Source organism: Cydia pomonella, chromosome 2 (genome assembly GCF_033807575.1).
Source record: "Cydia pomonella isolate Wapato2018A chromosome 2, ilCydPomo1, whole genome shotgun sequence".
In the NCBI taxonomy this organism is placed as follows: Eukaryota; Metazoa; Arthropoda; class Insecta; order Lepidoptera; family Tortricidae; genus Cydia; species Cydia pomonella.
In genome coordinates this window covers 23,436,818-23,462,147 of record NC_084704.1, presented here as the reverse complement: position 1 = coordinate 23,462,147, position 25,330 = coordinate 23,436,818, and the positions used below count along the sequence as shown (strand labels likewise).

Below are 25,330 nucleotides of genomic sequence, written 5' to 3'. Positions count from 1 at the left end.
TCTGCTTTCTTGCAGCTCTGTCTTCGGTCTTGCATGGAAGCGCGCTGCAATCGGACACTTCGGGCCTTCGGCCTTTGTGAAGCTTGGCCTTCTGTGTCACTCCAACTTGGCCATTGATGCAATTTGCTTTTCTCTCGCAAGCTTTGCTTTTGGCCTCGAACGGAATCGCGCTGCGACGCTCTGGGTCATCAGCCCTATTCAGTGCTTGGTCTTCGGCATTGTTTTTTAAAACACAGCCATTTGTTCTTGTCCGAGGTCAGCTCTTCTGAAGCTCGTCTTTTGGCCCCTCATGAGCGGGCCCCCGCCGCTGGCCTTTGTTTCGATTCCAAACTCTGCAATTTGGATAAAAAAGTTTAACCAAGGCCGCCAAAACTCAATCTCGCTCCACCCTGATCGATCGAGTGCTCGGGGCGTCGCTGGTCCGGCCGTGTCCCGGGGCCTGTCTGAATCTTAACCAAGACCTTTGGATGATGAATATTTCACAGTCAAATTGTAAGATTCGGCCTTTTAAGTCGTTATTTTACAAACGTGAAACGTTACGCAAATTGTCGAAGCCAAATTGTAAGTGCGCTCTACAGTGTTAATATAAATGTGATGGTTGTCTAAGGGTGACCATGGTTTGGTGTTTTATCAGTTTATTTTAACTTTTATACCACACCACCACCCTTATAAGGCTGCCAAAATATCAAGATCACTCAAAACCGAATTAGTGCACCTCACTATCCACGTTGTCTTGTGCGGAGGGAGAGCAGTCCTCGCCCGCTGTGACGGAGTTCGGGAACGAAGGCGACCAGCAAGCCGAAGCTAGTAACCGGAGCCGAGTGTAATAGTAACCGTTCTTCGTCACGCGAGGGCGGAAGGGCTGCTCTTCCGCAACGCCGGACCCACCCAGATCCAAAAGCCTCCTCCGCCCCCCGCGCCCCTAATAAGTCCAACGAACTCCAGATTTGATTGAACTCCAGCGTTTTTCACAGTTTTGATGTGTAGCGCCACGGGTGGTAAATTAAAGAACTAATTCTAACAAAATGCCGCGGCAAATTGCAAACGGCGCTGGTAATATCGGCGCTATAATATAAGGTATTTTACAAAATGTTAACTTTTTACAATTTGCCTTCGGCAATCTTACAAACGTCGTCATCATTTTACAAACGTTACCACGACGCTGTTTGCGAAAGGCTGATTCTTACAATTTGACTGCGACAGATAAATACCGAGTATTTTTGGCCATAGGGACTTTATTATGACATCGTGTCATCTATAAACACATTATAACACGCTCTCTATTCGTAGGCGATTTTCGCTACAAAGCGTAAAAACACAACTGTTACAACTACAAGCGTAGCGCATAGCTGGTGGCGCTGGTAGCTGACTATCTAAACCTAGTAGTGCTAGTAGATGACTATCTAAAGTCAAAAAATGCATAGAAGTCGGTAGAGTAGTTAATGTCTATTGATACTTACCTACTTCAGCACATATTGTACCTAAGTTTACATAAAAACAAAAGCCTTATCCAATCTCCAAACCACAGCCTTGGTCTGCTTTTAGCGGTGTGATGATACACACCTGCAGTAGTGACAGACGAGCACTAGGTGAAAAATCGAGCCCCTAGCGAACCTCGAGCCGAGTACCGCTTTGGCTGAATTAATTCGTCTCCCGGTGTCTCTTAGTTCGTCATCCCAGGGCAAAGACTTACAATTGCGGTAGAAGTGAACTTTGCGGAGAATTTTTGAAAGTGCTAGTACTAGGTAAGTACCAATGCAGTTTGAGGATGCTATTGTAATTATTTAATTATCATTAAAGCTTTTTTCGATAAAATGGGTAGCGTGTTTTTGCCCACTACTGCTACTGAAGCAAACTATTTAGTTAGAAATTAGTTTACAACGATAGATACAGATCCAATCTTCCGTACCTACTCTTTGGTGCCGGATCACAAAGCCTCCTATATTACCTATTGTATGCGCATGCATTATCAATAATAAGAATGGGTTTACTTTACAATGTGCTTATACCTACATATTGAAAATATGTATAATCGCGTTCTTAAGCACGTTATGTACGTTAAAGGATGTCGTATTATGGGTCTCTAATGAGCCTAAATTCTCAAGACGACTTTACGTTTCACTGGTTACGAGTTACCTATCACAATAATTGAGCCGCATCCTGTCTATCAGTAACTAAGGCCTCGTCACTCGTGCAGGCACTTAGCTGGTCGCCGGCGGCGCTCTGATTTATGTCCCGGCGACATCGCAACGTACAATTTATTTCAATTAGCGTTCGCAGCCGCCGCGCCCGCAGCGTTCATGAGCTCTACGCGCCGATTAGCGTGCTACATTTCACGCTCGGTGCCAGCGTTTCAAACTATTCCTCCCAATATAATCGTATGATGATTTCGCGCTGAAGAGTGAACTGCATTGTAGCTAAATCACTCGGAAATATGTTTGGCATGCTTATTCATTCGAATTCTCGTGAACAGGTTTTTGAATGACCTTTTTTTAATACCACGTCGGTGGCAAATAAGCATACGGCCCGCCTGGTGGTAAGCAGTCTCCGTAGCCTATGTATGCCTGCAACTCCAGAGGACCTTAGACGGTTTTACAGTTTTCAGCGGAGATATTGATTTCCCCATTTAGGCACTTTATAAATAATTCTTTTTAACTGAAACTGATATAATCGGAGAGGAAGATAGTCACTGTCATTAGCGTCAAACATATAACACTCCTCATTTTGCGTCGGGGGTTAAAAATAAACAATAAAATTGATAATTGACAACCACGTGTTTTAAGGAAACCTTTAAAAATAGCTATCAAGGAAAATAATCGAAGCAATCCGAAAAGCATTAGGATTCCATTCATCCATCAAATCAGAGTCCAGTAAATAGGATTTAAAAAAGATTTCGGAATGTTTGAAAAGGTCACGCGCTCTCTATTTGTCCGTCTCTGTTCAAACACCCTCAGCGCGACACTTCAGCCGCCCCTTAATTTTTCAACCAGTGCATATGTTTTTCTTATTTTAAAATGAACAATTGTGATTGTAAATTTTACATTTTGATTTAAATATTTCAAAACAACTTGAGTGATGTTGAACTTTTTTATGTGATTATAGTTGGTGGTGAATAAACAATTCCGTGAGAGCGTCCCACGACGTGGTTTAGGTTATTTGAAAACTCATTTTATATTGTTTATTAAAATAGTAATTGTAAATTACGCTACTCTCATATCTGCTTTATCTATAAAGATAGCTATCAAGACATGCTCTAACATTCTTGACCAAGAAACCACATTGATTAAGAAACCAAAGCTTTCCTGTCACAGATACAGTTTTTCTGTATTTTACTTTTGCAAATTATGTATTAATTATTAAAGTCACATAGATAATTAGTAATCAACCATTAACGAAAATATGGCACAAAATTGTTGGATTCCGAAACGGAATGCGTTGCGAAAATCATTGCGTTGTCTTTACCAAAAAAAACCCTCAAGAGAGAGAGAGAGAGAGAACTTCCATCGCTTCAATCTTCAACATGATAAGTTTTCCTTGACATTTTACTAGCTGTTACTATTAATTATAAAACTTGTAAGTACTATCAATAAGTTGACAGGTTGTTAAGTAAATAAGAGTTCGTATTAATTATTGCTTGCATTTACAGGCTTCCATCGCTTCGGAGATATTCAGTATAGTGTGTTTATGGAGAGCGACCCATCTATACTCAGCTAATAATATCCTCACACGACTACATTAGTTGCATTATGCAACGATTTGCCGACCGTAGGGAGTGCAGAGCTACTCGTATGAAGTGGAATGATCCGTGCATCGCGTGAGGATTACGGCACGAGGGCGCAAAACAACATGCGCGGTAATCTCGGACCGGCGGTGAGGGGGCGACTATCAAAATACGACTAATTATTACTGTACCATTAGATAAAGGTGAGGATATTTATTTAATTTATGGCCCATTTAACATTTTAAAGGTATTATTCAATAATATCTAGCTGGGCAATTAATTGATATTATTGTGTCAAATGAAATGTGAAAAGTTGTCTTTTTAGGGTTCCGTAGCCAAATGGCAAAAAACGGACCCTTATGGATTTGTCATGTCTGTCTGTCTGTCCGTCTGTATGTCACAGACACTTTTTTCCGAAACTATAAGAACAATACTGTTAAAACTTGGTACGTAGATGTATTCTGTGAACCGCATTAAGATTTTCACACAAAAATAGAAAAAAAACAAAAAATTTTGGGGGTTCCCCATACGTAGAACTAAAACTCAAAAATTTGTTTTTCATCAAACCCTTACGTGTGGGGATAGATACCCCTATAGGTCTTTAAAAATTTATTGAGGTTTCTAATATCATTTTTTTCTAAACTGAATAGTTAACGCGAGCGACACTTCCAAAGTGGTAAAATGTGTCCCCCCCCCCCCCCTGTAACTTACCTGTAAAATATGATGTACATTACCATGAAAACTTCCACCGAAAATTGGTTTGAACGAGATCTAGTAAGTAGTTTTTTTTTAATACGTCATAAATGGTACGGAACCCTTCATGGGCGAGTCCGCACTTGGCCGCTTTTTTAATCTTGATCATAAAGAACAGAAAAAAACACAGAGTAAGTAAAGTTCACCACTAACAACAACATCCATCCATCACAACTGATTGTAATTTAAGTAGGTACTCGAATCTATTTGCAGGTCTGGTAGTGAAAATAACCATAAAAAAAATAGAAATGTATTATCAGATCCCTAATCAAGATACCTCCTAATAAACATGAAACAGCAGATGTTCTTATATTGCAGAAGTAGATACGAAGTCGCCGATTTAGAACTTCTCCATCCCCGTGTAGTTCCTATTCATCATCGGAAATAAGGTGATATACGTTACCTTTTAATTATTTACTGCTGTATCCTGTTTTTTTGCTAGGTATGCAAATTCGTTTGACCTTTATGACCCGTGGCTTTTTGCGTAAGCCATTTCTACTTTTCATCATCATCACATACCAAAGTATGTAGTTTGATTTGAGTGTATCTTGATATGTATGTTCGCACTTTAAATAAATGAATGTCCGAGTGCTTGACACTATCCCAGTAATTTTTATGATGTAGTAAGAAAGTATTAAATGGTTTGATTTTTTATAAGTTAAGTCTGTTATGTCAATTTGTATAAAAAGTTTGGTAAATAATAAACGAAATTTAAATTTAAGATATTAGATAAAAAAGATGCTATCAATGGAATTTAAATGTGTTTGGAAGTTTACCTTACCTATTTTTAATAATGTATGTTGCAATACTTGCAATCTTAGAAGTTAAAATATGTATAAACACAGGTAGGTACCTATTTATAATTGGCAACAAAATGGACAATTGGTACATTTTGTTGTTTTTTGTAGCTGCAAGTAGTTTTTTAATACATTCAAGGCGTCTACAAATTATTTAAATACGACAATTTCAAATCAATTCATATTTACGAGATCAAGTTGCAATTTAATAAAATTGTAAATCTTATTCCATTCTTAACAGAATTAGTTACTACGGTTGGTTGCCTTCGCATTTCAAAATAAGGTAATACAAGCGATTCCGAAATCGTATCGTAAACCAATCTACCCCCGTCACACACATGACCAAGAAGCTGTGTCACATGACTTCGCCTGGCTAGCGCCGCCCCGCGCCGCCATTGGTCCGCCGGCCCGCCCAGACTTGCTAACTCCCTCTTTTACACTTGACATTCTAATGTTTACGATACGCTAGTCACCGTTACATTACAATTCAATTACGGACTGTAATTACAGAGATTTGTAATTAATTACTGAAATTAAATTGTTATCAGTAGTTCAGCGTAATTAACATTTATTGGATGTTAATTTATTAACTGTAATGAAAAGAATTCAATAGTTGTTTCTTAAAACACTTTTTGAGTGTTGAATCAATCGAAAAGCTCTGCTACTTTGTTCTAGTAATGTTTACCCAAGTTCCGACCTTAAAGGGGATTAAAAAGTCAAAATAACTATTTTTACAGACTATCAATACTAACTTATATCAGAATTAAGTCAAATCAATTAGTTTCACGGTATAAAAAAACAAATATCCGATTTATATTGCCAATATAATGCCCCCGCACCCACTATAGTCATATAGTCCCTTACGTAATTCGGTCAGATTCGCGACCGACGTGACAATGTAGCCTGTGGACTGGGACACAAGATGGGATCACATCTATCTCCCTCTCGCCCTCGGGGGCGCGGGTATACCGCGCTCACTCAGGGGGTGGGCCTCGATGTAATCAGGGGATGATGTGACTCGCGATCTCCGCAGCTTCAAAGATCACAATTATCAGACCAGTCTGCCGAAAGCCGCGACTGGGTGGTGAAGTCACCTAAGAAGTCAAAAAAATATTAATCTTCAAAAATTAGATAATTTCGTAATATAAATAAAATTTGTAATTTGTTTAAATGAGCATGATTATGTTACATGACAGATAAAAATAAAATATATAATTTAAAAATATAATAATAATGAGTTTCTTAGTGGGTGTTGTGTCAGTTCAGTAAAGGTGCGGAGCCAGTTGTCGAGCTGTCGACCTTGTGGGAGAAGCACCGGGCGCCGGCTGCGGCCGTCCGTAGGATGGGAACAGGTACCCACTATTCACATCGATATCACTGCGATTTTGCTAAAACCTTGTAAATTAAGTCTTAATGGAAAATTCTCCCACTTACGTCATTACTAACACGGATACCGGTCTTCTGACGCATGTTTTTATACTTTTTTTCTCTCATTTAACCAATTGTGTATGTTCACGTTAACGTTGATTTGCTTTAGTTTCATTACACCTAAATATCATACTGCCATAGTATTTATAAATATGTCCTAAATTTCAAAACAACTTAGTCCCAGAATGCCTTAATATCAAATTGTGTCCTTTACAGTACATATGATGCTACTTTACCGCACTAGTGTGAAAATTAGCATATTACGTTACTGTGTCAAACATTTAAAGGGCCATATGTACTGTAAAACGTTGTACGATACATGTGCGAATAGGTAATTCGCCACTCGTGTCGATTTAAAACACTCCCCTCGGTCGTGTTTTAATTTATCGCCACTCGTTTCGAATTTCCTATTTTTCGCACTTGTATCGTAATGTACTATTTTAAAATGGCAAAATATCATAACGACTTTTATTCATATCGTCCAAGTCTCAAAATACCTAAATGTCAAAAAATATATTTCATCAAATGTCGAATTTCCGACGGATTTCTTTTTAAAATATATTTAGTGTAACTATATCAAAATTGCATTTTTATAACCTTAACGGAACTAAAAATGAGTTTCATTTCTAAGTATGGGGAACCCCCAAAAAATTTTTTTTCTATTTTTGTGTTAAAATCTTAATGTGGTTCATAGAATACATCTACGTAACAAGTTTGAACAGTTTCGGAAAAAAGTGGCTGTGACATAAACGGACAGACAGACGGACATGACGAATCCATAAGGGTTCCGTTTTCTACAATTTGGCTACGAAACCCTAAAAATTCAAAGAGATAGTCCGTCGTTAATTAATTCGGTTTTTATATCCATATATAAAACCTCATCCTAAGAAGAATGAGAAATAATTAAAGGAAATAAAACATTCAATACCTATTAGAACAAATTAGATTTTAATATTGTTCACTTTTTCTTCGTATATGACATTTATTCTGGTTTATCATTAACAGAAAACCTCTACAGCCAGAAAATATATTAGCTTACAAATGCTGCATACAAATGTGTATGCAAGGGTACCAAGCTAATAGCTTTGCTGGCTATACATACTAACCCTCTCATGATGTATTTCTTTAATTAATTAATGGTAGCACTGAGTTAGAGAGCATTTTACATAAAATCTCTGTTTGCTCTAGCTCCTTGCATAACACTAAAGCGGCTCGAACTTTAAAAAATAATTTTCGGTTTGTAATGTCAAATTTTTTCAGGCTAAGATCAGATTTTTAAAGTCCTAGTGCCGCTTTTTAGTGCATGTGTTTTGCTACGTCATTATTACACAGTGCTACGACTTTCGTAGCTACGCCAGGCCCCGTAGAATTATTCGTAGCGCTTTTTAAGACTGTTTCTTTTCATATAATTCAATTCCATGTTATATGTTTCATATAATTCAATTTCTAAGTGGCATTGTGGGCTAATCTATAATGATTATTTTAGGGTTCACGTAGTTGTCATCTTAATTTAGACCATCCGGTTGTGTTTTAGTTTCAGGTCGGTAAAAAGAATATTATTTTTATTTAAGTTGCTCTACATTTGTCCACAATGTCTGTTTCTGCCACTCTTTAAGTTCTACAACCAGAAAATATAGTTATTTTTAAAACGAAACCTCCCAAAAACGAAACATCTCTAGACATTATGCCATCTATCCTTAGTACCAGAGAATAATGAAATCATAATAACGCAAATCGGAATAGTGCTGTCATATTAACTGTAGCTATCTACTTAGCGTAAATAGTTAGGAGTTCATTGTTCTCAGTTAATAAACAAATAGAAGGCAAGATCACGGGTTGGGATCCTTACAACGTAACTTAGGGACGGACCCTAAACTTCTTAGTGTACCCTTACCAAAGCCTCATTCGAGTACAGGGTGTTGTTAAATGTTTAATTAAAATATAAAAAGCCGTAGTAATTTGATATTGCTTAATTAATACATTCACCGCTGATCTACGGTCGTAGCAGATAACATGTGTTTCCCGGTATGTAGCGGAAATGCTTTGTAGAGGCAAAACGACAACGTGACGCGATATCAATGATTATAATTGGTGATGCTTGTATGCTAATAATTAATAATCAGTCTAAATATTTGATGAATTAGTAGTGAGAGTTATTAGTAAGTTAAATTATATTAATTCGTTTAAATTTTGCAGTGTATTTATTTTATTTTAACACAAATTATGTCACAGCAATGCTCCAAAAGACATACATCGTAGGCTGGAGTAAACCGATCGATTTTAAAGCATTCTTGACCGCATTTAGAGACTAAAATGTCATACAAAGTTTTCTGAAATCGGTCTTGTTTTAGAGATTAGACATTTCTTGTGAAAATTTGTTTTTGCAATAACTGCGACGCTGCCACTATGTGACTTGGTTTAGACATACCTACTGACAGACATTAAAGTTTTATAGGAAACTCGCAAAGTTCTTCTGAAACTAAAACCTTTACTTATTCAGAAAAATGTTTTTTTTAGCCAAGATGTAAAATATAGTGTCGTGTGCAGAAAACACACAAGCTCCAAAAAACTTTTTTGGCATTATGACCTCAGGAATGCGGGGTTAAAATCTGTCGGGTTATTCGAGCCCACGGTGTACATTTATTTAGGATTCCCTAATATCTTAATTTCATGAATAAAATAAAATAAAACTTTATAGAGTGTGATCAAAAGTCATACAAGAAACTGACAGGAGGGGACGTTTCCAATTTCCCGTGTATTTTATACGCAATCAGATTAAAAAGTGATAGAGCCAAATTGTTAATTAAATCAATGTTACGTCTTTGTATTTGCATTTTACTGTTGTGATTCATTGACGGGTTGGATTTTCTAAACACTACTTAGATGAGTAACGTAGAGTCCGTCTAAGCTAACTTTTCACCAACTTGAACAGAACAAAGTGAGGAAATGTCAGTATTAACGTCATATTTTAATAGAAATTTCACATGAATGATGACATTACCACACATTGCCATTGCAAATGACATGCACAGTCAGCTTGGTCCGACTCTATGAGTTATTCTATAGCAGTTGCAGTTTTTTTAGACACAGTTAGGGAAACTATTAGAAGTATTAGAGCAAATAAAATTATTTGCAGAAAGTATTTTAATTTGTTTTTATTCCAAGTAGAAATACTACAATATAAATTATGAACTGAAATAAATGTCATATACTTATGCCGTGGCGCAGCGACCCGAAGTGGATCTTGGCCACCGACACCAAAGACCGCCATGCTTCTCTGGCCAAAACCGTTTTTGTCCAGTCGACGGGGCCGATTTCGCTAAGGTTTTTTTGCACTTCGTCTCTCCAGCGGTACCTAGGGCGTCCAGACAGTCTTCAGCCATTTGGAACTCCAGAGTACGCCCTCCAGACTACACGATCCTCACCCATCCGGACATAAGCATTGGCCTTATGACCGTTTTGTATATCCGGAGCTTAGTGTTCCTGGTCATTAGCTTGGACACTAACACTTTGTGCAGGGCAGCCGCACAGCGTAGAGCGTTCTGGATCCGAACTTGTATCTCGCTCTGTCTCTGGTTGGTATCCGTGACTATGCAGCAAAGATACTTGAACCTCTCCACTCCTTTATATGAGGTTTCTGAGGTAAAAAAATGTGACCAAGGCCTCCAGGCCTCAGACCTCAAGCCAAGGCTTCCAGCCTGGGGTCCTGGAGGCCTTCGTCACTTTTTCTTAGTATATGAAATTTATTTCAGTGTACAGTTAGGGAAACATTCGTCGTGGGATTTTCGAGATCTTTCCTTCTGGAGGGTGCATGACTGCTTCAACTTTAATTCTTCTTTATACCACGAATGTCGAATCTTTCCTGCTATGCCTTAAGGTTGACTGGTAGAAAATACCTCATGCCTTTGTACATTAAGTTGTTTTTTTGTGCAATAAAGTTTAAATAAATCAATAAATGTCGGTACGAATTGGCCGTGAGGACCGTGAATAATTCCGACCCTCCCCTATATAGTTCAGAATAGTTAGGCATCATGTAACGCCAGGCGTGTTAAGCCGGCGCCGGCAAATCAATGATCTCTGTTCCGTGGTGTCCCCGTGTAGCTCCTGGAAGGGACAGAATGGAAAACCATGACTTAATAATGTATTAGCGCTCCTAAATTTTTCTCATTTGGGATGGGGGCTTAGCCAAGATGACAATCATATATCGACAATTGCCACGTGCCTATTTCCATAAATTAGGTTTTAAGTTTCGATCATTGATTTATTATTACTATAGAAAAGCCATACCAAACAATGAAATTGTCGCAATCGCAACCTGTACCACTCGACCGAAAATGTCATAAGCGCCGTAAAAATTCATGGCGCTTACGCATTTAGGTCGCGAGATTCGTGCTCCGCTTCTATTGTTTGCTGTCGAAACAACAACTCATGGTGCAAAATACTGGTAGTAATAATAGTTCAATGGTTTCGATTTGTGTTTTCTATCAACTCAACATCAACTATTGCCTTCTTGGCTAGGCCCCACGTTTACTTCCCTACAATTATTCCCATCCTGATAATTTAATTTTAATTTCACCCATATTATATCTATCTAATTTCATTTAGGAGAATCATCGGATGGCTTTTGGGAGATATGATGAATTTGGTAAAAGTTGGTTTGCCAACTCAACTTTCTGCATAAGTTGGGGTTCATTTCCCAATAAGCGACGTTTTTTGATGAAATGGGAGCTCACCCAAAATCATATTTAGATTTTAGAAATGCATTATTTCATGTTTATTATAAACTGACAATCCAGTACCTTACAGTCTTCACTCTCCAGACTGCAGAAACCTTAGTATCCCGTTCCAAAATAAGCAGTTCTTTTTGGAAATTCCTCGATTAAGATTGTGTAGCGTTTCGGCGTGAGTCAATCATATCAAAAGCGCGCCTGACATTTTGTTTTTCTTAACTTTGATTTTTTAATAAGCAGATTTCTTACAATAGGCCAGATGACAAATTCTATTAATGGTATACCATATTATATTATTACGATACGATACGATAATTTATTGATAAAATATATTTTACATGTCATGTCTTAATACTAAGTACTTAATCTATTATTACATAATTCGTTATGTGGCTAACTAACCAGTTACTATTTATTCTAATAATCGATTTAATGTTACATAAGTATTATACCTATTGCTTAGTTTGGCATTCGAAAATAGGCATCCAACGAGTAGTAGGCCTCAGCTACTAGTTTATTTTTAAATTTATTTTTAAACGAGCAGTAGCTAGTGGCATATCTTATTTCGTGTTATTATTATGTAATACCATATTCGATCAAGTTTGTTTTTAGAATTAAATGTCTATATACAAAAGTCTGCAATGATAGTAAAAATCCGACAATCGTAAGTAGTGAACGTGACGTTACGGTCACTGAATCTTGAAGTATGGAAAACAAAAAAAATGCGATTTTGTCCGTGAAATATTGCGTTTATGTATACCGGGTGTTTCCTGTAACACGCGCAATTAATTAAACCATATATTGTACTCCTAAAACGATATAACTTATGATTAACAACTTTTAAGAATTATTAAATCTTTTGGTTTTATCTTTTTCATGCAAATTTAATATTATTTTCAATGTACTTTGACATCAGTGTGTTTGACGTTGCTTGTCACGCTTTAAACGTTACAAATTTCGCAATACATTGCGTCTTAGAATTAACTTCAATGTGTAATAAAAATGAAAACATAAGTTATTTTTAAAAGTTGCTGAACAAATGTTAGTCAGTTTGAGGAGTACAGCCTACAGTTTAATTTATTGCTCCTGTTACAGGAAACACCCGGTATAAAATGTGTATATATTATTGGATAAAATATAAGGAATCGAATGGTACCCTTACTCCTTTATCAAATTTTAAAAAAAAACTTTTAACTTTGAAACATTCATGTCCTGTATTTTTTTAACATTTCCCTATAAACGATGAAAAAACAAAGCTTTGCTCCCTAAGTGCATAAACTAAATTTAAAATAAGAAGTAACTATGAAAATAATTCTTAAACTATAATGTAGGTAGCTAGGTAGGTACACGGAATAATAATCGTATTAATATTAGACTACTAGTTACTTCTAGTTGGTGTACAGACATGCATGACGGAATGCGACTTAAGCCTGTCACCAAAGGGAGCCCCGATCTTATACGAACATGCACATGCATATAGCATTAACACTATCACATTAATGGATTAATCTTAATATTAACAACTATTATTTTTAAATTATAGAGCTTTAGAACAACTAGAACTATTGTGCAATGTGAATATTATTTGTACTAATTAAAATGTATTGCGTTTAAATGTGGAATTTTTGATGCAGACACATGACGGACTCAATACTCAGCTAACAAGGTTTGCTACAAGCGGAACATATCATCACTCATCGATTATAATCTTAATAAAAACTATTCATGTGTTGTATTGATATAAACCTTACATATAATTAAAATTCATGAGAACTTTCATGAGTAACTGCACATCTGGAAACATTTTTGTGTCAATAATAAAACATTACACTAATGAACTGCACCTAATTCCAATGCTGATTAAATTTCATTTAAATCAATTACTATAATCCCGGATTACAAAATATCTAAAGCATCGGTTAGTCTAAACTAAAACACGGCTAATACGCGAGTAATATGAGGGCGTCGATTACCGATAATGCTCACCGGAGACCTGCCGCAATATCCACTGCTACAGTAGGTCTGTTTCATACTAATCCTGCAGCTAAAACAAGTTAAAATAAAACTGTAGCGGACGACCGTTTTCCAGGTACAGAACTTCCTTGTTTGAACTAAATGTACCTATAATTTGTTATATACCGTATTTTTTTGGATCCCGTTAATTTCAAGAATATGATTAAGCTAATTAAGAATGCATTTCAGCACTTATTTGTAAAGATCTCTGATCTAGTAATAGGAATAATGACTTATGTTGATTTTTAAAGAAATTCTAGTAAAATAGATAGCAAATGAGCAATTTATCACAATAACGCGGATATTGAAATAATATATGAAAATTATAAAAAAAATACAGGACCTGAAAGTTTTAAAATTTAAGTTTTTTTTTAACTTCATAAAAGGAATAAAGTAAGGGTACCATACGATTCCTAGCATTTTATCCAAAAAAATATTGTACAGCAACTATATACTTACATATGAATGCAATATTTCACCGGCAAAATCGCAATTTTCTTACTTTCCGTACTTCAAGATGGGCTCTCAGTGACCGTAACGTCACATTCACTTATCGTTTTGTTAGGAATGTTGCGCGAGTGAAGTACGACTTTAGGACTTTTACAAACCTGATTGATCGATACCATGCATAGGGCACTTGAAATAAAAATTCTATTTTGTTGCTTTTTGAAAAAATAACCTTACCTGTACTTATTTTATTACGAGGAATGAATTGAATACAACAAGAAATCTGAGCATTACGAAGTTTCGAATGAAGGTAATAATAGCGGACCTTCGGTGCATGTTTGCTGTGTGGAATTAGTGAATGTTAGTGAGTGTTCCGTTTCGCACGGCCTCTGTAATTTGTCACGCGTGCTCCCGTGGGGATCACGATTCGATGCACTCGGGTACACTACTCGATGTTACAGTATACCTAAGTAGCGTTTTCCATTCTATGCCCAAATGCCTTTGACTATGAGTAGCTACTCTGAAACAATTAGTTCAGTTTTGATGCAAAATGGTTTGCATTTATTTTTTCACCCACTTTCATAACACCCCAAATAATTAAAAAATGTTCCCTATAGCCGGAAATAAAATAAAAAACTACTCGTAGGATTTTACCGAGTTGAATACCGAGTTTTTATTATACATACCTATTTAATATACTATATATACCTATATAATATGATATTAGACACTTACACGTTGTTTTAAAATTATCATAACTCTTTCTCAGTCTACATAAAATAAGTTGATGTATAAGTTTTTGCAGAGCTCCACTATTTTTTTTTATTGCGTCTGTATATTTCAATGATCTATAATTAAATAAAAAAGCTCTTGGTGGCGCCAAAAAGGGGATAATTACAACACTTCGCGGCTTTCCGTGGAGGCCTGAAAGACGACAGCAAAGTCGCTAAAGCCCGCTTCAGGAAAAAGAAAAGATATTTTCTTGAAAAGGATTCACGGTATTAGGACGCGCGACCGTTTACACCGTTAAATAAAAGTTTGCCAGTATCAAGTCAATATCAAGTATTTAATGTCTGCTCATGAGAACAAAAAAGGGCAACACAAACATATATCATCACCTACACAGAACAATTGAGCACTACACGTTATCTTGTGTGACCTCGCAGCGATATTTTGTAAAATATGTAGCAGTAGGTCTCTATTGAGCGCCATAAAAACTCATTTCTTGATGGACGTTGATGTTGAATCTTAGTAGCACTTACTAATAAGATAAGTTGACACGTCATCAGAAAAATCGGTCACAATCGTACAGTATTTTATAGTTTTTTTGCCAATAAACATATTTATTTATTTATAAGCAAAGGGTTAGATAATACATAGTACCATTGTCTTAAATAAACTTATTACTTTAAAATTACAAGACAGCATTACCAACACTTATCTTAATTTGGAGGGTAGATTGGCTGTAAGAAAGATAGGTCGTGTCGTAAGTTTGACGGTGTGATGGTAGGCTTTCGCGCGAAGAAAAGGGACGAAGGGGAAGGTTTCAGTAAACGGAACAAAAACACCGACGTTATTAGCGAGATTGATGTAATCTGACTAATCTATTTAGGGAAGGGGCGCTCAGTGGCGCTTAGAAGTGTCAATTAATAAATAAATAAACGCTTTTATCATGCGGTTTATACATATTACGTGAGGTAAATATGGTTGATTTGTTACGACGGAGAGGTACTACTTTATACTCGATAATTGTAACCAAGGGTTTTTCCAAAAATCTCATGATGTACCTAATAAATTGCAGTTTGAACGAAAATAATAAAATCGGCCAAGATCCGTATAACTGGATAACCTGTGGGAGAGAAGCTCGTGAACTAAAATAGGTATGAGTACCGAAACTGTAATGTTGTAAAACTGAAAATAGGTCGCTCACTACAAATATAAAATTTAATCTCAAGTAGACACCTATCAACGGTAACCGTTTTTATGATCGGAACGGCTTTTGAACTTGTCCCTTATTTATAATATTTATACATATACCGGTGGATGTGAAGATCCCGGGAAGAGGCAATGGACGTCTTTCAACTGATATTATGATCTATAATAGTACATTATTATAGAGGCCGGGACGAAAGGGGTTGCCGGCCGAAGACATATAGACCTGAGGATAGGTCTGAGGCGGGCAACCCCATATTTCCCGCCGAAGTATGTATAGTACTTTTCTCAAACATGCAATGAAATAAACAGCAAAAAAAAAAAGTTTTATTTTTAAAGAAATTATAAGTAAACAAGACAAAAACTAAAACTAACGTGAGTACATTACTATTTCGCTATATTTTAACTCGGTTTTAATAGAAAACAGATACTTCATACGTTTATATTTGTATTGTGTTTATATTATCATTTATATTTATATTATGCTTCACCTGCATTGTGGCCTTAATAACCATGGAGTACAATGCCCACAATCAATGTTGAAGACTTTTTAGTTTCTGCCAGTTCTGTAAAATATGCCAAAAACACGTGTTCTGTTTGGTCTCCGCAAATTTGACCATATTTCGTCATTCCGTGATCAGCTTAAGGGGTTACCTATCCGCCGCCGTAGAGACATGCATACGTTATCTCTTCTTTTTAAAGTACTATTCATTCCCTCTTCCCCACCCTACCTCTCTGAGCGGTTCAAGTTTCTAGCAGACGATAGTGACTACCGACTACGCTCTACCACCGATCTTTCCCTCTCTATCCCGATTCATAAACCGGTGTGTTGCGGTGTTTAACCGTAAATTCTGTTAAACTTTGGAACGCGCTACCACCTCCTTTGAGACAGTGTCAATCAGTGGCATCGCTAAAATATAAACTAAAAGAACTATGGCTCTCAGATGAAGAACCTACTGACAGGTAGGAAGATGTGTGCGGTCATAATATATATTTATTCATATATGTATACAAAGATATGTAATAGTATATGTATAATTACTTTAGATATAGTTTTTAATTACTCTTTTAGGTATGGGTTAACCGGAAGAGATCCCTCTTAGGGATAAGTTCGCCTTTGTACTACCCAATTATTTTCCATCTGATGTAATATTTATTTTTCTCGTACAATAAAGTGTTTACTTACTTACTTACTGTCAGCATTTTTTTGGTTTTCCAATTTATATAATTGTCATAAGTAACCATATATTTCGCCTTTAGTTTTTCCGGCAGCAAGTTCTGTATAGCCAATTCTGCTTCGGCTCTTAATTCAGGTGGGGTGCAATCAATAATCATTTCTTCGTCGGTAGTTTCGTCCGAGCTCATATTGAATTATTTATAACAAAACAACATTACAAACAACAATATTAAATCCGATAAAACAGAATTACAGCGAAAAAATTTTTCTATACGGTTAGCGGCACCTTTGAGTAGACATTTTTACCGCTACCTAATATTTAGATGAAATTTCAATGTGTATATGTATAGTTAAGAAACAAAATGATAATAATGTGTTATTTGTTATGTTCAAGTGGATTTATTATGTAAATAAAACTGCACATATCAAATCGTTTATAGTTTTTTTATACGCATAGTGGCAGAATGTCATGATGCCTGTGCCACAAATTTATGTGGAATAGAAATAAAAAAAGAGGACTTTGCCGGCCTAGGCCTGCAAGATTTATATGAAATTCCATTAACGACATCTTGTCCTAGCCGCACCTGAAACGTCATACTTCGCAGCCTATTAGGTATAAGGAACATAACATCAATATTTCAATGCATGTTTGTGAAAATATTATTTTACTGCATAGCCTAGGTATACAATACATACAGATAAATCATATTTCATAGTTATAATTTTGTCATTATTAATTATGACAACGGAACTTCATCGCGTATAATTCAGTTTTAAAAACGTCGGAGGTACTTTTGAAACTTAATTATACGCGATTAAGTTCCGTTGTCGTAATTAATAATGTGTAAAAATTGTGAAAGTTAAATCATAGTTTTATTACTCGTAGTTTACAAATAGTAAATAACAACAATTCCTTTAAACACAGGTGATCGCCTACTGGACATCCCCTGTAACGTTTGCGGTGACAGAAGCTCTGGCAAGCACTATGGAATCTACAGCTGTGATGGTAAGTTTACAATATATATGAGAGCAGTCAATTAGCAAACGTTGCTAAGCGTACGAAGTATTCAAAATTATCTGCACACGCTTTTGCTCTTTTTAACGAAAAAGTCGTGTTCTGTTGAATACTTCACCCGCATATGCTATTTCAAATACCTACCAATATATGTAGGATTACGGTTTGAATATTATAGAATTACTTACAACAAACATAGACATTCCAGGCGAAGAAGTTGCAGGCTTTGTTAGGCAGCTACCTAGACTTAGATAAGAGCAAAGAAAAAAGTAGGACTCAAGAATCGGTGGCGTATTTAATTCATCCGCGCATAAATGATGATTGGTTTCTAGTTTGTGGTTTATTCCCACTAGTTACCACCATGTTTGTTACCCGTGGTACTGGGAATTGTATCCCGCTATTGGGAATTTTCAATTTTTTGTCAAGTTCGAAATCTGATGGTAGAATCTATGAGGAATCTAGGAAACTCGTCAAATGTTAAAGGCATACCTAGAGCGATTTTTGTATTTTATTTAACAAATCAAGCATTTACATTTAAACAAGTGACATTTGATGCAGTGGAACTGCTGATGATGATCAGAATGGAACTCTTCAACGACGCATAGTTCACATTTGGCGATTTGTCCTCTTCGCTGTATTAGAGGCGGTTAGATTTTCAAGACAAGTTTTTGTCAAGTTCGAGTTCTGACGATGGGGTTCATGAGGAATCGAGGTAACTCCCCAAATGTTAAAGGCACGTATATAGTGATCTTAGTATTTTCATCAACAAATCAAGCATTTGAACAAATTTATATGAAAATTTTACACAATGACGTCACGGTCAACTCACCTACTTTTTTATATTTCTATCCTATTTATCATATAGAACTTGTGTTTAAAAATAACTGCTATCTATGTTTTTCTTATAATTATTTGGTGATTTATTTCATGCATAGTGTGAAATAATTTATATAAATACAGTCGAATACCCTATTGCGGGTATCTTACCAGTCAACCATAGCCAAATCTGAAATGTGTCAAGGAGGGTGCAGAGGCAAAAAACATTTTACCTCCTTTTCTACATAATTAGGCGTAGGTAGCTGTCTTTTTAATTTCATTGTATGAAACCCAAAATCAACAATCACCTTTCATTCAGCCGAGCTCCCTCATTGAAGTTTACAATGTCATTGAAGCCAGTAGAGTCGTTGAAATTATTGATGGAAGTTGATTTTTCTGAGAGATATACTTTTTAATGTTTGTTAATTGTAATAGTTCTGAAGTGTTACATTTTTAATGTCATATAAATGTACGATAGCGCAATATAGTATTTGTAAAAAAATGTAGTTAAGATACACCACCACCTATACACCACCATATTACAATAAATAGTTATCGGTCGCCCAGGTACTATATATATATACAAGAATTGCTCGTTTAAAGGTATATAAAGAATTGCTCGTTTAAAGGTATAAGATTAAGCTACATAAACTAATTATAGTACTAGATATACCTTATCCTATTGCAAGTATAGAGTTTACTTAAATTTATGAAGATTGTCGGATACCATTGTCGGATAGTTTTTCATACGTTTTGCTTGTTTTATGTTAGATCGTTGTTGTGCCGATAAATATATAGCAAAGAAAAATCCTCAAAAATTAAGGGTTGGTTGAGTCGCTAATAATTTGTACAAGTAGTGCTTAATTTGTGTCCCAGAGCCCGATTCTGATTTTAATTTCTTGATCTGAAACTGACATAAGAAATTAAAACGTGTCTTGTTCAAGTTCAATTAAAATCAGAATCCGGCTCTAGGACGTTTTGTGTCAGATTGCCCCTCGTCATTGGCGGTAAAAGACGGAATCAATTGTCTCTTGTCCAGGTTGTTCCGGCTTCTTCAAGCGATCGATCCACAGGAACAGGGTGTACACGTGCAAGGCGGGCGGGGAGATGAAAGGCCGGTGCCCTGTGGACAAGACCCACAGGAACCAGTGCCGCGCCTGCCGGCTCGCCAAGTGCTTCCAGGCCAACATGAACAAGGACGGTAAGTTGATGACTTAAATTTCTGTTACCATTTATTTTCATTAATTTATCAACTTTATTTTTTACTAGTTACTGTCACTTTATGTAACTATGAATAAGTGGCCGTAGAACGCCTACTTTACTTTATTTTTATTGAGAAATTCTCATATTATGTATTTTTCATAAATTCATAACTTATATTGTACACGTCAAAACAGAGAATGATACAGAGATTCACCAGAGCTTACAAAAATTCTAAGTAGAGGCGAAGCGGTCTCTTTCACATAAACTCCTTCAGAAACCATTTTTTTCGGTGTTATTTTCATATAAAAATGCACATACCATTAAAGTACGATGACGGAAACGTAATCCCTCGTGTGCGGTCACGACTAGCGACTTGCACTTGGCCAGTTTTGTTAGTATAGCAGAATACTGATACAACAATAGTCCCAAAGTAATGGCGCCACGCTATTGTTACTAAGTGTATCTATCGGGCTCGCAGCAGGTTGTTTTGTACACCGCTGAAATATCGAGTGGAACTCGGTCCCCAGTTCGATTTCCGCTTGTCTGCGCTGTCATTACGTACGACGAATTGATATTACTTACGGCATTGTGTGGTGAGCCTTTGTCAGTTTTATTCACCTGCCCAAATTGTCGTTCGGCCCAAGGAATGGCAGTAAATAGTAGATACCTACATATTTATTTAATTATATCATTACAGTTACGAGTACAGCAACTAGGTTTTCATAACGTTAAATGATCGGCATTCTCGTTTTATTTTCGTGGCTAGTAGTTGAGTTAAATGATTTTCGATTTGGAGTTGGGCAAAGTACTAAGTTTACCTAACCATATGCTACTTGCCTTACGGTTTTAGTTTTTATCTGTTTACCTCTACATTGTGTGTTCACCTAACAGAGTTAAATATAATTTCAGTTTATAAATTGACTGCTAGCAATCCTCTAGGCGGGTTCTCTGTTCGTAGGCGTTTTTCGCTACAAAGCTGAAAACCCACGTTATCGGATACGAACGCAGCGCATAGCTCACGCTAACATTGATTGCTTTAATACTATATCATGCGAAAATATAATGAACACCAGGAAAGGCGCTGTGTAGACAATTATTATGCCTACCTTGGCTGTATATGAAGTATGCAAAACTCCCTATACAAAATATTTGATAGCGTCATTGGTTGTTGAATAACCTTTAAGGCGAGCCTTAACTGAAAAATTAAATTAAAGCACATTTAGATACACTTGTTTTATATCACTACCAGTGTAAATTCTTCGGTGTAAGTATTAAGAGAGCAGAACTCGTCACCTCGTCAGGCGGGGCGCAGAAATCTTAATTCACTTAGTAATAACTTATCAATATTCATAGAGAACCATGTCTACCGCAAGTCGGGTTTCTAAATCTCGACGGGCTCACTTTGTCTCGTTAGGGTTGACACATCTAACGATAAACAAAGATCAATTTTATGTTGGGTATGTATGAATTTCTATTAAAGATTGGTTTTTTGGGATTTACTGAAAGGGAAAAACCGATTATTTGTACTGTAAAGATAAACCAATCTAAAATCATATCTGGAGAAAGCACCTCGAATGCATCTATGTGAAAGGTTCGCAAACGGCTTCCATGTCAAATTACGCGTAGGTACATTCGCGAACGCCTTGCATGTTAAATTACGCGTAGGTACAGCGCGCATGCAGTAGGTACGCAACTACGCACCGCACGTACGATTCGTAATTGGCGTGCTAGCGGCGCATTTGCCAGATATTTATTATATAAACTGAACTACCAATTTTCGCGATTCAAGTTTCGCCCTAGGTAGTAAATTTTTCCACATTTCATCTAATTAAATATGTATGTTCTCCGCTATCGAATACTATTTCCACTTTCGGTTGGACCCCTAGAATCACCTGTTTTGTCTTAGCGTATTTTCCTGTAGAAAAAATAGTCATTTTTATGAAATTTGGCAGCACCCCGTAGGAAATGCGGTCTCCCCGCAGGTGCTCGGCGCTAATTTATTCACGTGCATCACTTTGTGCCGCCGCGGCCCGGATTACCTTTATATGTTTACTCGCTCGCGTAATTATACGCCCTCACGAAACTTGCCGCCCGATACTATGCCGTCGCCAACGTTATACGTTAATGTATAGATGTTTAAGTAGGTATTTATCTTTCACAACTTAGTTATTATATAGCGAATAAATACTTACAATGTATATGTACGTATTATGATGTTTTACCTACTGTACCGGCGCACCATCCATATTATACGTCATATCTTATACCTTTAAACGAGCAATTCTTCAATATATATATATATATAAATATATTTCTGTGATCTCGAAAACGGCTCTAACGATTTCGATGAAATTTGGTATATGGGGGTTTTTGGGGGTATACAATCGATCCAGATTAGTCTTATGTTTGGGAAAACGCGTGTTTTCGAGTTTTCATGCGTTTTTCTTTCGACGCAGAATATGGTCGCTAATTTCGTGTTGCCGGCCACTGTCCGTCTGGCCCAGCGGGTTAAGACGCGGACTGCTAGAAACGAGTGTTACGGGTTCGAATCTCGCCCGGTGACTAACTTTTGTTTTTTTTTTTATATATGTTCAAGTTTATATATATATATTTTTAATTTTTATTGTTTTAGACAAGTTTAATTTAGTAAAATTTTTTAGTTAAGATTATCACCTATACACCACCATATTACAATAAATAGTTATAACCGAGCAACGCTCGGTCGCCCAGGTACTGTATAGTAAAACGCGATAAATAGGGTTAGTAGAAGTACATTTGTGTAAATACATTTTTAATTTAATTTTAAAGTACAGAGACATGCCAGTTGTTTTTTTGTAAACGGGCGGTTTCTTCTACCTAAATATACCGCTGTTAATATCGTCATAAGTAAGTACACACATTTAAGACTGTGTTAAATGAAAATTTAAGAGTCCGCAGCAAGCTTGGCCGAATTTCACCTTCCCATGCAACCGGAGTTTCGTTATTATTTTAAAACTACGTGTTGGATTGTAATTAAACCTTGCAAATACAATGACATGAGGTATATCCAAGGGCGTATTTACCCTAGGGCCAAGGGCCCGTGGCTCGGAGTGGCAGCGAAGAGCGGCACAAACTCCACGTTTCCAGAAGACGCCGAAAAAAATTGCATTTGTGCTTATTATAGGGGCGGCCCAGGCCCAATGGTCCAAGGCGCCAAATATTAAAATACGCCCCTGGGTATATCTAGCGACCGAAACGAAAATGATTAGCTAAATTGCTCTGAAACTTTGTACTTACTATAGGATAAAGTATATCTATGCCTGTAATTAGTTTATATAGCTCCAGCTTACAAAACAAACGAAATAGTACTTAGAGCAAAAACAAGTTTTCTATGAAAAAAAAATCGCTATCTTTATTTAACTATAGTATGACGCTATACATACTAATTACAGGCATAGATATATCTTATCCTATTGTAAGTACAAAGTTTCAGAGCAATCTAGCTAGTAATTTTATAATGAGAGCGTAACTACGCTTGTATAGAGACCCGAGCTTGCTGCTGACTCCGAGTTTTTTTGTTAGTTTAAATATTTATTGTACCTACTCCATTCATAAACTTGGCAACATTTAAAACTCCACAGTATGGCAGCAATTTGACCAAAGGACTTGCTAAAGCATGGAAGACAACAGTTGGGTAGTGCAATATTAATGCAACCGCACGCTCAAAGTGAAACGGTAATGGATCCGCGGTTCTGGCCTTCTATTCACAAAAGCTTACCAAGCGCTTCACCCTTCATCACCCATGCAAACCGGTACAGGAGTGCCCTCTAATTACTAGTAGTTGTTACGGATTGTACGAGCTCAAATTGAGTTTGGTGCGATCCGGCACTGCGGACATAATGGTTTTGGAATTAGATCTGTACAGTCGGCGCTTGATGACGTACAATCTGGCTCACGTTTCGGTTATTCACGATGTGACAGACTGCATTTTCATGAATGGATGTAAACTTGTAGGGATGTATATCTATTAATTTGACAGCACACAATTGAAATGTATTAGCTAAGGCATTGATTTATTTTATTGACTACCTACGTGTCTGACGTAGTATAAGTTGGCATGTATCGATTTTCTTGGCTAATGCACGATTCTATACTGAAATAAAACTTTTCAGAAATAAACTTGCCGATCTAAAACTACATGACGCTTTCAACTCGCATCAAAACTTGTGATATCACAAAGCTGACCGCGTCCGTCGGCCAATCAGCTAACACGCTAACTCCGACATCGTCGGCAAACAGCGAAGATCGGCGCCGAGTCAACAGACCCAGGCACGTCCGACGGCCGAGTACCGTCACCTAGAAAATTATGATTATACTGGCGTAGTGCGTGCCTATTTCCCCGATCAAGGGATCCACGTGTAGATTTGATTTATAAAATCTTTATCTCCTATATGTCCTTTTGGATAGGATTTTATTCTGGACGTTGGACCTCCTGTCCTGGTATTTATTTAGCGCGTTTCACCTCATACTTTAGACTTACTTATTAGAGGTAAGTACTACTGCAAGTAACTTGACCACCTTGATTTCCTTCAAATGTACAACATTTCCAGTTAATAGAAAACGGAAGCAAGGAGGAAGAAAGGGTAGCCAAGAAAACCTACTTTGTCCAAGTGAAATATGTCGTGTCGTATCAAAGTAAGACCTTGGCAATGTGTAATATTAGTTTATGTGACTGCTACATAATGAAAGGCATTAAAATACGAGTGTAAGTTTCAATGAAAATCGAATGAAATGAGTTTCATAGAAGGATCACATGAGTATTTTAATGCCTAATTATGTATAGTTACAGAACAAAGTAATTTTATACTTACAAACTAATTAAAAGATAAATTAAACGTCAAATGGCGGTAATACAAACGTTTTCGCGCATGGCATGCATCCGTTGTTTTTTTTTTTAATTCAGAGACAAGCTAGAGTCGGGGGGCGACTGTCATATCGCTCGATATCAAGCAGAGACATGTCAAACGCTTCGCTTGACAGACAGATGAAGTGTGCGAAAGGGAAGCCATCACGTATATGAACAAGCCATGAGTGCGCAGACTACATATGAGAAAACGTAACCATTTTTGAGTTCGAAGTCGGCCGAGTCAGCCAAGATCATATTGCCGTATTTTTTTACGTGAAAAATATAAGAGAATCAAAAAGAAAAATATATATTAAGTAATTTAGTGAAGATGGTGTCACTATCAGTATTGTTATTTACTATGCGTCTGCTGTAAAAGAAAAATTTATGGTACTATAGGCTCTAATAGGGTCTAA

At 36.7% G+C, this 25,330-nt stretch overlaps 2 protein-coding genes across 3 annotated transcripts in view; one reads left to right on the top strand and one right to left on the bottom strand.

The window, feature by feature from the left end:
- The window catches only part of LOC133534670 (uncharacterized), a 107,330-nt gene that overhangs the window by 36,668 nt on the left and 45,332 nt on the right, over positions 1–25,330 (bottom strand). The window lies entirely within an intron of this gene.
- Positions 17,920–25,330, top strand: part of LOC133534684 (protein dissatisfaction) — a gene marked incomplete at its 5' end in the record, with an annotated part of 41,626 nt that continues 34,215 nt past the window's right edge. Inside the window, 2 exons of the mRNA XM_061873913.1 lie at positions 17,920–18,004; positions 19,869–20,030. Of these exons, the coding sequence (XP_061729897.1) occupies positions 17,920–18,004; positions 19,869–20,030 (247 nt within the window). The remainder of the gene's footprint in view (positions 18,005–19,868; positions 20,031–25,330) is intronic.